This window comes from Bos taurus, chromosome 11, assembly GCF_002263795.3.
Source record: "Bos taurus isolate L1 Dominette 01449 registration number 42190680 breed Hereford chromosome 11, ARS-UCD2.0, whole genome shotgun sequence".
NCBI lineage: Eukaryota > Metazoa > Chordata > Mammalia > Artiodactyla > Bovidae > Bos > Bos taurus.
In genome coordinates this window covers 98,496,947-98,513,238 of record NC_037338.1, presented here as the reverse complement: position 1 = coordinate 98,513,238, position 16,292 = coordinate 98,496,947, and the positions used below count along the sequence as shown (strand labels likewise).

Below are 16,292 nucleotides of genomic sequence, written 5' to 3'. Positions count from 1 at the left end.
GAGGGGTTTTGATCATATACACAGAGTTGTGAAATCATATTTGATAGTTCAAGCTAATAATACATAGGCAATTAGGTAATGAAGCTGGGGTGGGTCCATTGAAGAATCTTCAATCTTCTTGAAGATTCAGACAGGGCAGCAGTGCCTGGGCCTTTCCTGACAACACCAAGGTGGGTCTCCCTTCACTTCAGTTAATTTCAAGAACTGATCACAATCCTGGAACAAAATGTCAGCTCTGACATTTGGACTGGTATTTCCTATTTTGCCAAAATATGATATTAAATGCAATACTTAATCCATAAAGTGTTTAGAATGTACACTATTTTTTAAAATTGATGACACAAGATATTTCAAAACCCCAAAGTTATAAACCCATTAGAAAACAGAAATTAATCAAAAAAGTGAACTTACACAAACATAAATTCAAGATATATCACTCTACTATAAACTAGCATAAAAGTGATCATTCAAAAATAAGCAACCTAATATAGCTCACTAAAATGAAAAAAATATTTATGAAACATTGAAAATGAAACATTATTTGCTTTTATTTTGTTTCAAAGAGCAAACTCACAAAGCGTGATCACGGTGTCATTATTAGGTAGTGGAAATATTTGGGGGCAGATTTTTCCAGCTGAAACACTCTGGCTGTCTGACATCAGTTGGGGAAATGGCCAGGAGATAATTAGAAGTTAAATCTAAACTTCCACTGTTGTCTTCATCTTGAAATATCCGTCTCCTTTTTGATAAGTTTAAGGAGATTTGTGGGGGGTTGGGGGGGGTGGTCAGCGTTTTGTCTCTTTGGAGAGAGATTGCCAGCTTTTGTGAACAGCTGGAGTTTGTGTTTCAATCAAATGTTTCCATCTGTCTTTGTCCATATAAGTCCAAGGCAGGGCTTCTGAGGCCTGCACCTGTTTCAGTTTCAGGAGTCACCTGCTCATGCTCCATTGGTTCAGAGAGTCTTTGAGCACAGCGGGGGTCCTTCTTTCTTCTTTCGGGCTGCGCTGGGTCTTCCGTGGCGTGCAGCCTTCTTCTTGTTGCGGTGTGTGCACTTGTCTAGTTGTGGCTAGTGGGCTTAGTTGCCCCAAAGCATGTGGGATCTTAGTTTCCCCAACAAGAGATCGAACCCATGTCCTCTGCATTGGAAGGTGGATTCTTAACCACCGGACCACCAGGGAAGGCCCAAAGAAGTCTATTCTTTCAACAGAAACTTTGCCTTGTGGATTGCTGTGTTCTTTTTCTTTCTGGGAATAAAGAGGTATAGAAAAACCTGACGGGGCAGGATAGTAGTTGAGAGTAGAGGCCTGCCTAGGTCTAGAGCTTAGTTCCACACTTACATGCTATGTGGTCATGGACAAATGGCTTCACCTCTCTGCGCCCTGCTTCTTCATCTGTGAGAGTAACAAGGGTACCTACCTCTTAGGGTTGTTGTGAGGTTAAATGAGTCAATGTGTAAAGCACTTAGAACAGTCCAAGCACTTAGGAAGCACTATATAAATGTTAGGTATTAGTTGTTATTGTTGTTATGAAAGCATTCTAAATACATATACCATGATCAATTAATTTTTTTAATGCAGTCAGTACCTCTTGAGACAGAAATGATTTCAACTTCACATTTCTTATAAAATATCAAAATAATGGTATTACCCAACAAAACATGAGTATTTAGTACTTTAAAATCATAAGGCAGATAGGAATCCTGCAGTTGGGGAGCAGAGTTTGATGCCTCAACAGTGCCGCACTGGGACAGAGAAAGGGCACACGGTGCGCTCTGAAGTCACACAGGCTGGTTCACAGCAGGTGTTTAATGGGAATAATAAACCTCAACTGACTACCAATAAAGTTCAGGCTCATTGCATTTATTTATTTTAAAATATTTATTTATTTGGCTGCACCAGGTCTTAGTTGTACCATGTGAACTCTTAGTTTCGGCATGTGGGATATAGTGCCCTGACCAGGGATTGAACCCGGGCTTCCTGCGTTGGAGGCATGGAGTCTTAGCCACTGGACCACCAGGGAAGTCCCAGGCATTTTATTTTAAATATAGCAGTGTGTACATGTCAATTTCAAACTCCCAATCTATCCCTTCCTCTGATCATTAAAAAAAAAAGTCTCCTTGGATTTGCTGAGAGTCATCTTTCATTCATTTAGCAAATATTTTCTGGGTACCTGCCTGAGGGCCAGGCACTGTGCCGGGCTCTGGAAGACAGGAGTGGACAAGCTGGGCAGGGAGAATGAAATGGAAGCTGACGGTAAATGAGTCAACGCCGCTGACCTGGGTGGCACACAGCCTTTGCAGCCTGACTGATCTGTGTATGTGTCTCTCCCCTTGCCCCCATCCCAGGATGTGTCAAGGCTGGAGCTGACTCTCCAGACATCCAAGCAAGGTGGCATCCGGCCCCGAGAGGTGCTGCTGATCCTCAGCGTGAACAAATCCATCTTCCTGAAATTGCAGGCACCAGGAATCCCACTCCAGCTGGCCTACGTGAGTGTGTTACCTCCAACCGCAGCCTCAGGCACGGGCTCTGGGAAGCCCCTGCTGTCCACCTCTGTGGACCAGGGTCCCCTGCTTCTCTTTTCCATTCTGACGTTATACTCACCAGGGCCCTTCCTGGTGAACCCCATGGGGCCTTGCCAGAGAGAGGACAAAGGGCAACAGAACCTGGGGAAAAGAACCCAAACCCGGAGGTGGGAATCAAACCCAGGAGGCGATGTGTGTGCCTGCGTTCGTGCTCAGTCGCTTAGTCGTGTCCAACTCTTTGCGACCCCATGAACTATAGCCAGCCAGGCTCCTTTGTCTATGGAATTTTCCAGGCAAGAATGCTGTAGTGGGTTGCCATTTCCTCCTCCAGGGAAACTTCCCGACTCAGGGATCAAACCTGCGTCTCCTGCACTGGCGGGCAGATTCCTTACCACTGAGCCACCTCAGAAGCCCTCAGGTTGATGCACAAATTAGCCAACTCCAACCCTCTCTCATAGCCTCAGTTTTCCCATCTGTCCAGTGGGAGAACTGGACTCACTGATATTCCTCCATAAAATAACCTTGTCACCGTCTTTGAAAAAGTTTACAAGACGTAAATGTGAAAATATTCAAGTACAGACAAAAAAAGGCCAGAAAGAAACCTAACAATGTGTTAACAGTAGTTCTGGCTGGGGAGAGGGATGAGGAACAGAGATCTGCTTTGTTCTTTTCACTGTATTGATTGGCAAGATTTGCTATAATTTACATGGCCTAAATTGGAGAAAAATTATTTTTTAAAAAATTCAAATTTTAAATGTCAGACACATCCACCAGAGAGAGAGAAGGTCCACTGGCTGGGACCACAGCCAGGGGCACTCAGGGCTGGAGGAGGTGGGGTGGGCCGGGTCACTGCCTCGTTCACGTTTAAGGCCCTGGGAGGTGGCCCCCCGAGATGCAGCAGCTGTTGTTTACAGCCAGAAAAAGCAGAGGGGAGAGAGCCGGAGCTCGGGGGAGAGCAAAGAAAACAAGTGGGAGCGAGACACAGAAAAAAGTATGGAAACGGAAAGAGGGCCGGCCTGCTGTGGGAGGAACGGACTCTGGAGACTGAGTTCGAGGAGGGGGAGAGGAGGAGGGGACCTGAAGACAGGCCCCGGTCCCGGGCTGCCTGGGACGCGGGCCTAGACACCGAGAGAAGCTGAGGGGGTGCGCGACTGGCGGCACGAAGCGCAGAGTCAGGCGGAGCGGGCCGGCATGGAAGCCCCCCACCCCACGGGAGGGCAGGCCGAACGCAGCCAACCGGGAGGACGGAGCGGGACCGACCCCGCGGCTCCCAGTGCGGGCAGGCCAGGCCGGGCCACGGCTCCTCTCCCCCACCTCCCGTTTCTCCCCCTTCCTATTCCCGGACCCTCTGGCGGCCCAGCCCTGGACTCTAGGCCCGGCAGGGCTCTGGCTGACGCAGGGCACACGAAAAGCGCCCGCCCGCCCGCCGGGCCGGAAGGTCGCAGCGGCCGCCGGCTCAGGCCTCGGCCACGCCTTCATCCCCGGGGCTAAGAATACACGGCCTGGGAGAGGGGGCGGAGGGACGGCCCGAGCCGCGCGCGACCTCGGCCCGCAGCTTCCGGAGCCGGCCCCAAGCAGCCGGAGCCTGGACGCCTCTGGAGAGACCAAGAGTTCCACCGGGGGAGGGCGCAGGACTCTGTATCAGACCCGGGGCCGAGAGCTTGACAAATGCCCTTTAATCCCTATTACATTCCCATTTTACAGAGCTGACCCTGAGGGTCAGATGGTAAAAGTCCTCCCCCTCCCCACCCAACCCAACTCTAGCTCTAAACCACTGCCCCAGCCCTTCCATGGGGTGGGGGTGGGCACTGGGCTCCTCACCCAGGTCCTCATCACTTTGCCCCCTTGTTAAAGCCCTGCTCCATTCCAAGTGGACCTTTCTATGACGTCTTGCCTATTTCCACTGTCAGGCAGTCCCCCCTTAGTATCTAGCCTGAAGCTCTCATGCTGCTGCTGCTTCAGCGTAATGCCTCTGGCTTTGGAGATGGATGGAAGAGGAACTCTGAGTCCATGGCCCCAGCAGCTTCCCATGAATCCTTTGACCTCTACCCCAGGAAGTCTTTCCTATTTCTTTCTCTAGCCCACCAGAGTCTCTGCTGAGGCATGGGCAGTGGAGGCAATGAGGTGCTGGAGCCACCCAGATTCTCATCTCTGTTCATTCCAGGGACCTGTCTTGCTCCTTTTGTTTCTCATAGAATAATATCCTCTGTCTTCTGTTGTTTCAAATGACTTGAGGCATGACTAGTTTCTGGGTGGTAAGATCTCCCAGAGCAGGGACCAGTTGTTTGTCTTTTGTTCACTCATTTATTCATCCATGTCTTCTATCTTCCCTTCTCTATTTCCATGTGCGGGGAGCACCTGCCGTGTGCCAGGTGTCAGGATGAGGCTGCCATGTCAGGATCTTCATTGCTGGTCTCAAGACCCAGCACACAGTCAGGCCAATATTTCTTACTGCCTACTGTGTGTCAAGCCCCATGCAGCCGTGGCCAAGCCAGCCACTGTCCCTCACAAGAGTGTGGGGGAAACCGACATGGGCCCCACGATAAGTGCGGACTGAATGGAGGGGTGGGAGGGTGATGTTTGAACAGGGGGATGAACATGGGTGTGTGTCCACCCAGCCCCTCAGACGTGGAAAAGAGATGGGGCAGATCTGACTCTGAGGGGCCCTAGTTAGGGGCCCGTGGGCTGACTTCGGCTCCACCAGCCTCAACCTCCTCAGCCCTGGCCTTCTCTGTTCAGCCAACTAGCTGCCTCCCCCAGTTATCTGCTGACCTCTGGCATGGGACAGAAGGCATTCAGGCCCAGGGACAGCATCCTGAGCTGCCACATGTCTCCCTAGGACTCCAAACTGGTCTTTCACGAGGCCCTAGATGCCAACATCACACAGCTGCCATCCTTCACCACCAAGGACCAGCTCCTCAACTGGGCGAATACGCAGGGCTCCATCGCCTCTGTCGCTGAGCTGAGCAACCCGCAAAGCATCTTCCTTCGTCTGGACCAAGGTCTGCCTCCCCAGTTGCCTCCCTGGGTTCAGGACTCTGCTCTTGAGGAATCTGAATTCCTCTGTCTCCTTCCTCGGATGTGGACACTAAGGCACCAAGACGGGATGTGATTTGCCCCGGGTCACTTAAGACAGTGGTTACCCTTTCATCAAATGTTAGATTGAACCCTATGAAACTGCTGCCATTTGTCAGTCTCGGGATATACAAAAACAGCACTTTCATATTATTTATTGTATCCCTAGTGTGTGCCAAGTCCTATGCCAGGCATCTGGGGACCCTGTGGGGACAAACCCAGATGCTGCCCTCCTGGAGCTGGCACTGTGGTAGGAAGATGATAATAGGTATACAAATTCTATAATTTCATGTCATGGTAAATACTATAAGAAGGATAAATGGGGGGTGATGTACAGGCAGTTGCTGGGTTGCATCGCTAACATAAGCCATGGTTTTATACCTTAAGTAAAATGTGTGTTGACAGCTGAGGAAACAGAGGCCAGGGACTTACCCTGGGTCACTCTGATGTAAGTGGATTTGAACCTGGGTCCTCCCAAGCCCCCACTCTTTGCTGTTCCATCCTGCCTGTGTGCGTGCTAAGTCGCTTCTGTTGTGTCTGACTCTTTGTGACCCCATGGACTGTACCCCACCAGGCTCCTCTGTCCATGGGATTCTCCAGGCAAGAATGCTGGAGTGGATTGCCATTTCCTTCTTCAGGGGGATCTTCCCGACCCAGGGATTGAACCCCTGTCTCTTAGGTCTGGTCTCCTGCCTTGGCTGGCGAGTCCTTTTTTTGTTTGTTTTTTTTCACCCCTTCAGTTCAATTCAGTCGCTCAGTCGTGTCCGACCCTTTGCGACCCCATGAATCGCAGTACGCCAGGCCTCCCTGTCCATCACCATCCTCGCGCCTCCTGGAAGCCATCCTGCCTGCCCCACCATTACTGTGGGAAAGGGTGGGCCTGCGTATTAGATGCTAGGCTGCTCCAAGGGGAGACAGAGGTGCGCTTATCTCCGCAGCCTCGAGCTCACCGTTCTCCTGCAATCTGGAACCCCAGAAGGACATGGGCCACACGCTCGGATGGACCCCGAAAGCCTGGGGCTGCCGCTTGGAAGGTGTGGCTGGCCACAAGGAGGCGCACATCCTGAGGATCCTACCGGGCCCAGAGGCCTCGTAAGGGTGCCAGCCCCGCCAGCCCCACCCTCCATAAAGCCCCGCTTCTGTCCAAGCCTTAGCCCCGCCCCGGCCTTGTTAGAGAACTGTCACCCCGCCTATATCTGGGCCCCGCCCATTTTCACACCCACCCGACAGACCCAGGACCAACCAGGTTAGGAGCGCAGCTGCTGCTCAACCGACCCCAGGTCTTGTTCTGGCCCAGCAATTCCTGGTCAAGCTCCCCTGCACCTCCCCACACCCCGCACTACCGCCCTCGCTGATGCGGGGGCGGTCGTCTCCACCCACATCCAGGCCCCGGACAGTGACCGTGAAGTTGGAGCTGAGCTGTGCTTGGAGAGATACTGACGCCGCCGTGCTCATCCTTCAGGGTCCACCCTACGTGTCCTGGTTAATCGAGGCCAACCACAACATGCAGATCTGGGTGAGTCTTGCTTTGAGACCCACACAGCCCCGTTCGGGTCTTCCCAAGGCTCCTCCAAGAAAAAACCCAAACTTCCTGCACCATCACCCCAGCCCTGAGCCTTTATATACGATGATCCCTCTGCCCTCTGTGCTCTACCTATTCTTCCTTCAGACCTTCACCTAGATGGCACCTCCTCCAGGAAGCCTTCCATGATCCCTTAAAGAGGCCCCCTAACCCAGCCCACTGCATCAGGGAAGTTTCCTGGAGAGGTGAACTCCAAACTGAGTTGAAAGACAGACAGGAACCAGTAGATGAGGGGAGGTGGTCCAGGCAGAGGAAACAGCAGGAGCAAAAGAGAGCCTGACTGAGGCCTGGCAGACCCTGGCCAGCCTACAGGCACACCTTGCCAGGCTGTGTGGCCCCTGACTGTGTCCGTAGCTCCCTGCTCTGCCTCTCTTCCTATCATTAGACCACTGGTGAATACTCCTTGAAGATCTTTCCAGATAGGATCAACCCTGGCTTCCAACTCCCAAACACAACCCAAGGCCTGCTGGGGGAGGCCCGGAGGCTCAATGCCAGTGTGGTAGCATCCTTCGTGGAGCTCCCTGTGGCCAATGACGTCTCTCTGCGGACCCACAGCTGTGGTGAGCACCTGGCTCCCTTCCCTTGCCCCCCGCCTCGCCAGCTCCCTTCCCTGGCCCTCTCCTGGGATCTGTTGCTACGTCCAGATGCTGTGTGAACTGGGAAAGTTGCAGCAGCTGGTGGGAGCCCCATATTCCTCATATGCATCTCAGGAATGCTGAGAGTACCTAGCTAGAGAGGGGCTTAGCACCTCAGAGCACAGTGAGCCCCACAGTGACTGTCTGCTGGGGCCCCCTCTGCTACCCCGCAGGCAGTGGGCTGCAGCCCTCACCCACACCGGTGGAGATCACCACTCCCAATAAGGGCTGCAACCAGGAGCTACTTCTGACCCTGATCCAGCCCAAGTGCTCCAGCGATGGCATGACTCTGGTACTCAAGAAAGATCTCATCTCGGTAAGGGAGCGCCTGGCCTCCAGTCCAGCTGACACGGGTAACTGGGCCTTCTGTCCTAATCCAGGAAGGAGGACCAATCACATTCCGCTACAAGCCTTAGTTTTTCCACCTGTAGAATGGGCTTGAGGTGGCTCAGATGGTAAAGGATCTGTCTACAATGTGGGAGACCGGGGTTTGATCCCTGGGTCGGGAAGATCCCCTGGAGAAGGAAATGGCAATCCACTCCAGTACTATTGCCTGGAAAATCCCATGGACAGAGGAGCCTGGTAGGCTACAGTCCATGGGGTCGAAAATAGTCGGACACGACTGAGCGACTTCACTTTTTTTTCACTCACCAGGTGGTGAGGATTACAGGAGGTCTGACGACCTCGCCTGGTGTGGAGCAATGCGTTAGGTGCTCAGTCGTGTTTGACTCTTTTGATCCCATGGACTGTTACCCGCCAGGCTCCTCTGTCCATGGAATTCTCCAGGCAAGAATACTGGAGTGGGTAGCCATTCCCTTCTCCAGGAGATCTTCCTGACCCAGAGACTGAGCCCACATCTCCCGTGTCTCCTACATTGCAGGCGGATTCTTTACTGCTGAACCACTGGGGAAGCCTTATGTACTAAATACTGAAAGTGACAATGTTAGTTGCTCAGTCATGTCTGACTCTTTACGACCATGGACTGTAGCCCTCTAGGCTCCTGTGTCCATGAAATTCTCCAGGCAAGAATACTGTTGTGGGTAGCCATTCCATTTTCTAGGGGATCTTCCTGACCTAGGGACTCCTGCATTGCAAGCATATTCTTCACCCTCTGAACCACTAGGAAAGCCCAAGTTCATATGTACTTAATAATATCACTTTAAAAACACATTAGATCCCATCATATTGAAATGCCATAATTTGGAGAAGGAAATGGCAACCCACTCCAGTGTTCTTGCTTGGAGAATCCCAGGGATGGGGGAGCCTGTTGGGCTGCCGTCTCTGGGGTCGCACAGAGTCGGACACGACTGAAGTGACTTAGCAGCAGCAGTGACTATATAACATTCAGCTGAAGACTAGCCAGGGGGGTACTCTTTCTGCCCCCTTCTGATGCCTATGTCAGAAGCTTTCTCTGTCTCCTTTATAGTTTAATAAAACTTTATTACACACACACACACACACACAAAATGCCATAATTAGCTCCTCCTCCCTCGTTAGACATTTGGGTGTTTTCAATTATGTAATATTATAAATATGCAGGAAGTGTCATTGTGCATGAAATTCTTCTATAAATAGAATTGTTTTCTTAAGATAGGTTTCCACATCAGTTGAGATTGCTGGGTCAAAAATGAGGGAACATTCTGGAAATTTTCATACATGTTGCCAACTCGCTTTCCAAAAGATGATTCCAATTTTCACTGCTGATTAATGAGAACACTTAACTGTCTCTCCAAATTATTGTTTTTTTGTCTAAAAAACTTTGCTGATGTGGGAGGTGGAACCTTGTCTTCCATTCTTGTTTGAGTTTCTACTTCTTTGATTAGTAAGTAGTGAGTGTGAATTTGATACTGTGTAACTGATAATAATCAAAGTCTCTGTAACTTTGTGGCTTGGTATTTTTCTTCTTTAAAACATTTTTTTTTCAATTGGAGGATAATTGCTTTACGTTGTGTTAATTTCTACCATATAACAACATGAATCAACCATAAGTATACATATGTTCCCTCCCTCTTGAGCCTCCCTCCTTTGGTATTTTTCTTATTTCTTTTTTTTACCCTTTGATTATTTCTATAAGCTTTTTACATGAAGAAAGACATTTGTGGCCCTTTGTCTATCGTTCTTATTGAAATAATCTCTCCTGGTTTGTTATCATTCGTTAAATTTTTGCCAGAGTGTTTCTTAATTTTCGGGATGTTTGAAAACATTGGGCCATCCTAGCTGGCCATCTTCTCCTTTGTGATTTTTTTCTAGTCTTTCTGAGGCAGGAAATCTCTCTGCCAGAGTCTTGATGAGTCATGCATGTTCTCAGGGATTTTAAGAATGACATTTAACTCTATGTCCATGTGGAAGTGTTTTGGGGTGTGTGGTATGAGGGCCAAGGTGAAGCTCCATCTGTCTGCGGCCTATCTCCCCCTTCTTATCTGCCTTTACCTGGCCTGGCAGATATCTGGGAGGTGGAGGAGGTGGTGCAGGGATCAGCAATGGCTGGCATTACTGCCATCCAGTACACTGGATGTCATACACTGTGATCCACTGATCTTTGGAACATTACACTCAAGTTAAAAAGAATATTCTAGGTCTATAAATATACACACAGATAGACGTCTGTGATTTATTATTCAGTGAGGAAACTAAGCTAAAGCCTGAAGGACAGTATGATGCCTTTTGTTTAAAATGAGGGGAAAAAAAACAAACCCACACAATTTCTATGAATGCATATGTCTAGAACACACTCATGATGTCACAGATATTATTGCTAGATACAGAAGTGTGTCAAGTTCAGGAAAAGTAGTAACTCTTAAACGGTGTAGGATGATGAGACCTAACAAAAATGGAGATGGGAGCAGAGGCGTGGCTGTGATTCAAGACCCCTGGGGTGTGGTCAGTCCTTGGTGCTGGGGTGTGAGGGACAGGCCCTGGGGAGCCCTGTGCCTCCTGACGGTGCCTCCCCCACACCCCCTGCAACCCTGGCCCAGACTCTGCTATGCACCATCAAAAGCCTGACCTTCGGGGACTCCAGCTGCCAAGCTAAGGAAACAGAAGATGAGTTTGTCTTGAGCAGTGGCTACTCCAGCTGTGGCATGGAAGTGATGGAAAATGTGGTCAGTAACGAGGTAAGACCTGGAGTGGGAAAAAGGGATGGTGCCCCCTCCAGGTGCCTCCTGGATCTTCCAGGCAGAGAGGCTTTGGGGAGAGCGGGTGTGGTGCTAGTAGGAAGACAAGACAAGCTTTGCCATTGGTTGACTCAGTTTCCCCATCCAAAAAAATGGGTTCATTGGGTGGGATACCCTCTGGGCTCCTCTCGGGCTCTGAACACCTCCTTGGCTCTCTTCCTGCAGGTGGTCATCAGACTCCTGTCAAGCTCATCACCGCAGAGGGTGAGATGGACGGTCAATGTGCTAACCCATGTGGTCCGGGGGGAGCAGGCCTCAGGAGACTCAGGCCCTGATCCTGGCAAGCCAATGTGTCTCCAGTGTGCCCCTGTCTCCCCTTCTGTGCGATGGGGGCAGTACTGTTCAGAGTCATGTTCTCAGTCTCTCAAGTCAGAGGGTTCAAGCACGAATTGGCTGCATGGCCTTGGGCAAATCACATAAGCTTTCAGAGCCCAAAGGTCCTGTTAATAGGAGTATAAGGAAGGAACCCCCTGTGGGATGAGCTGTCACCAAGAGGAGACATGGAAAGCACACAGGTCTTGTGAGGAGCAAGTTCTTTTTCTGGCTGCGTGGCTTGTGGGATCTTAGTCCCCCAACCAGGGACTCAGATCAGACACCGGGCCTTCAACAGCAAAAGCACAGAATCCTAACTGCTGGACTGCCAGGGAATTCCTGAGAGCAAGTTCTTGATAAATATCAGTTGTGGTGGGGAAGGGGGAGGTTTAAGGTGAGGAGGGTCACGCAACAACCCTGAACCGTGACTCCTGCTCCCACCCCTTGGCTTTCTCACTGGGTGCCTCCCATCCCCACAGAAAAAGGTGCAGTGCATCAACACGGACAGCCTCTCCCTCCAGCTGGGCCTCTACCTCAGCCCACACTTCCTCCAAGCCTCCGACACCATCGAGCTGGGCCAGCAGGGCTTTGTGCAGGTACCGGACTTGGACTTGACCGCTCAGGCCTGCCGCCCCCTGTGATTTCTCAGAGCCTTTCTTTCTCCCCAGTGGAACTTGACTTCCTAGGGCTAGGCGGGGGCCAACCTGATGCAGGGTTGTAAGGGTGGGGAGAGCTGAGGCAGAGCTCAGATAGTGGTTGGAATGTCACTTCCTCCTCCTCCTTTGCTCCAGGCAGGCCAGTAACTGTCCTTCCACCATCAAAGTTCCCGAGCAGGAACTCTAGAATGAGTCTAGCCTATTTCGCAAGAATGGGTAAGGTGGAGAGTTATGAGTAACTGACCGCGCCTTGGTCCCCTTACCTACCCATGCAGGTGAGCGTGTCCCCATCCATCCCTGAGCTCATGATCCAGCTGGAGAGCTGCCAACTGAACCTGGGGCCCGACATGGAAATCGTGGAACTCATCCAGGGCCAGGAAGCCAAGAGCAGCTGCGTGAGCCTGCTGTCCCCGAGCCCTAGTGGTGACATACGCTTCAGCTTCCTCCTCCGCGGCTACATGGTGCCCATGCCCACGACTGGCATCCTCAGCTGCTCTGTGACCATGCATCCCAGGATTCGGTCCCTGGTGAGTGGGGGCTGGGCCCAGCCCAGCTTCAAGGGTGGCTTCTGGGTCTGGAGTTTTCAGGAAGGGATGTGATAGATCAGGAGGATGTGGAACCAGTGAGCAAAAGACAGCCACAGGCAGACACGTGGCCTCTGGGTACCAAGGGGACTCTTTCTGCCACCCAACAGCCTTTGGATGGCTGTGCTGTGTCTTGGGACATTGGTCAAATATGCAGCTGCACCCACTATCCATCTGTCCATCCGTCTATCCATCCATTATTTCACCCATCTGTCTGTCTTCCCACCATCCCATTCAGTCATCATTTATCAGCTGATGCTTCTTACCATCCCACCCAGTCATCCATCCAGAGTCCTTCCATCAGCCCAGTCATCCATCCATCCTTCTACAATCACACCCAGTCATCATCCGTCAATCCATCCACCCAGGAATCCATCCACCCACCCATCTTGTCCATATAGTATGGTCACCATGGTAATCTCAACAAACAAGAGATCTCAGGGAAGAGGGTTAGTACAAAAGACACAAAATTCTGATTTTCTGCACTTACTGGTCACAACACTTCACCATCCAGTATATACCAGTTTTTAAACACTGGGCCCTGGACACACACACACACACACACACACAGAGTCATCCCCAAGCCCTTGCATATAAAAGGGTCTTCAGGATGAGAAGCTTCTATGGTTGTATGAAGCTGGAGAAGCCTCTGGGACCACTCCTGAGTGGGCTCTCCCTAGGCCACAGTGAGCCTGGGCTTCTGGGCATTCACAAGGATAATGGATGCAGTGTCCCCATAATCCTCATGGGAGTCGGGAGCTTTTCAGGAACTCAAAAGAGACACACCAGGAGCAGCCCAGAATTGTCTGGCTGCCACCCTTCCAGAGCACAGATCTGCCAGCATTTGCGCAGAGGCCCCCAGCCAGAAGGTGGTGCAGGTGGGGCTCAGAGTCAAGGCCCCAGGGTGGGCTGTGGCAGGCCAGGGTCACAGAGACAGGGGGAAGCCTGGAGCTGCCTCTCAAAGGCTGTGCCATACCCCGGGCTCTCTTCCTCCTTCAGGAAGTCCACAAGACTGTCTCCACACGCCTGAACATCATCAGCACCAGCCTGCATGGTGAGTTCTAAGTATCCCCGAGGTTCCAGGGACTGAGGTCAGAGTGGGGCGTGATGGACGCTCAGAGGACCCCAGAGAGCAGGGTCCACAGCTACATCTTCCACATGGAGAACATTTGCTTGTGACCACCCCATGGGACCATATCCCAGGCCTTTGGCTCTTCTTGATCCCCAGGGTGGCTGGCTGACCTTGCTGGGAGATGGAGCCTTCTGGAATCGGGACTGGACAGGACTTGGGGGCAGTGCTTGTCTCTCCTTCCCTAAGACCCCTAGGGTGGAGGATGCCCCTCAGCCCAGCTCCCCCCAACCTGTCTTAGTTCCCCCTGGGCCCAGGTGCCCCCTGGGCAGGAGAGTCCCTGACGCTGAATGCAGGTGGGAGAAACATCGGCCCCTTGGCCATCCTACCTGGGCCTGGATGGAGCCCCTGCGCCCAGCCTACAATCAAGAAGGCAGGCTAATGACCCCACTGCAGGGATGGGAACCCACAGGCCTACGGCCAGGCTGCCTGGCCCACAGTCAGACAGGCATCAGGAGTGCAGAAAGAGTGAAGCTTGGGAAAACCCAAGAAGAGAGCCAAAGGGCCCTCAGGGGGCACTCTGGCTTCTGCTTTGGTAGCGGGCTGAGAGGAGTAGGGACTGACCTAAGGTCACACAGCGGGACTCTGGACTCTCAGGCCCCACTCACACTTTGCTCAGATTATACCATCCGGCCTCCCTAAAAATGTATCTCTACCAGCCTTGGGAGTCAGAGGCATGGCCCCAAAGGCCTGGCTGGGCCCTTTTGAGGGCATGCTCCTAACAACACAGCTTCATGCCACGTGTGGGTGTGATGATCCCATTGGCTAGATGAGGAAATGGGTTCAGAGAAGTAAGGGTCAGTGGCTGAGCTGAGACTGGCACCAAAACCTGCACTCCTGGCTGGCACAACGGGGCGGGGAGTGGGGATGGGAGTTGCAGGGAGGAGACAGCGGTGCTGACCGCAGCCATCCTGTCCTTGGTGGTGCAGACAAAGGCCTCGTCCTACCTGCCGTGCTGGGCATCACCTTTGGTGCCTTCCTCATCGGGGCCCTGCTCACCGCCGCGCTCTGGTACATCTACTCGCACACGCGTGAGTATCCCAGGCCCCCACAGTGAGTGCTTAGGTCCCCTCCATCACCACCTGGGGGAGCCCAGCGCAGTCTCTGGGGCAGTGGGGACCCCTGGCCGGGGCCCTGACCTCCACCCCTGCCCCCAGGTCACCCCGGCAAGCGGGAGCCCGTGGTGGCGGTGGCTGCCCCGGCCTCCTCGGAGAGCAGTAGCACCAACCACAGCATCGGGAGCACCCAGAGCACCCCCTGCTCCACCAGCAGCATGGCGTAGTGCCCAGCCAGCCCTCGCCCAGCGGGAGAGACTGAGCAGCCACCAGCTGGGAACCACTGGCCGTGGACTTATCCCGGGACCCCAGCCCCTCCACTTGACCAAGGATGAACCCTGCCCTCTGCACCCGCCCCTGCTGCCTCCCTCCCAGAGGCCTGCCGCCAGTGGGAGCACCAGCTCGGAACACCTTGGGGGTCCCCCACCCCACCCCGACGAACCTTCAAACCCGGAGGGCCTGGGGTGTGGCTGCCCGGGACTGCAGAGTGAGAGCCCACTGCCCTGTACGTCCACATTGCTGTAAACACCCAAGAAAGCCCCTGTCATTGTAACCTGGACCCAGCACCCGGTGACCTGGGCTGGGCAGGAGTTGAGAACTCCAGGACTCAGTCCAGCCCACCCAGGCTGATGGCGCCTCCTCTGTGGAAACCGAGCCAGCACGGAGCCACCTGCACCTGCTTCCAGCGGTCTCCGTGTCGGAACTGGCACGACTGGCGGAAACAGAAGCCGAGGGGCACGCAGCCTGGGAGTGGAGTGGGGGAGCCTAGCTCCTCCCTGCAACTGTCACACAGACACCCCCCACGCCCACCCCCCAGGCAGTCTGTCCTGGGTCCTCCCCTATATACTCACCACCAATAAATCAGACCATGAAACCAGAGCTGGGCTGGGCTGGAAAGGGAGGGGCACCTATACCAGGGAGAGGGGTGACTGTTCTGGGTTCAAATACCACTTCTGGGTTGTGTGACTGTGGACAAGTCCCGTGGCTTCTTTAAGCCAGCCACCATTCTCTTATCTGTGAAATGGGTGTGAGAATTTGTGATCACAAGTCCCTGTGTTTACCATGTGGTCAAGGGACACCAATTCATCCTTTTCATTTCACAGACAGGCCACCTGAGGCTCAGAGGGAAGGACTTGTCCAGGCCACACAACCTGGGCTCCTACACAGGGCAGTTCTTGGACCGGCCATAGTCCTCATCCCCTTATTGTCTGCTGAGGGAGCTAGAGGTCAAGAGTCAGTCAAATGTTTGTGTGTTCGTTGCTTGGTCATGTCTGACTCCAAGCGACCCCATGGAGTATAGTCTACCAGGCTCCTCTGTCCATGGGATTCTCCAGGCAAGAATACTGGAGTGGGTAACCATTCCTTTCTCCAGATCTTCCCAACCTAGGGATTGAACCCAGGTCTCCTGCATTGCAGGCAGATTCTTTACCATCTGAGCCACCCAGGGAGCCCATCAAATGTTTAGCCAATGCTTTAGAAAATTTTTTTGGCCACACCATGCAGCATGTGGGATCTTAGCCAGGGATCGAACCCACATCCTCTCCATTGGAAGTGCAGAGTCTTAAAACCA

General features: G+C 52.6%; 1 protein-coding gene across 1 annotated transcript in view; it reads left to right on the top strand.

The window, feature by feature from the left end:
- Positions 1-15,599, top strand: part of ENG (endoglin) — a 31,821-nt gene extending 16,222 nt beyond the window's left edge. Inside the window, 13 exon segments of the mRNA NM_001076397.1 lie at positions 2,345-2,485; positions 5,361-5,523; positions 6,535-6,688; positions 6,983-7,112; positions 7,564-7,738; positions 7,987-8,129; positions 10,789-10,926; positions 11,152-11,190; positions 11,778-11,894; positions 12,230-12,481; positions 13,538-13,592; positions 14,597-14,698; positions 14,825-15,599. Of these exon segments, the coding sequence (NP_001069865.1) occupies positions 2,345-2,485; positions 5,361-5,523; positions 6,535-6,688; positions 6,983-7,112; positions 7,564-7,738; positions 7,987-8,129; positions 10,789-10,926; positions 11,152-11,190; positions 11,778-11,894; positions 12,230-12,481; positions 13,538-13,592; positions 14,597-14,698; positions 14,825-14,949 (1,734 nt within the window). The 3' untranslated portion in view covers positions 14,950-15,599.
- Positions 15,600-16,292: the final 693 nt, after the last annotated feature.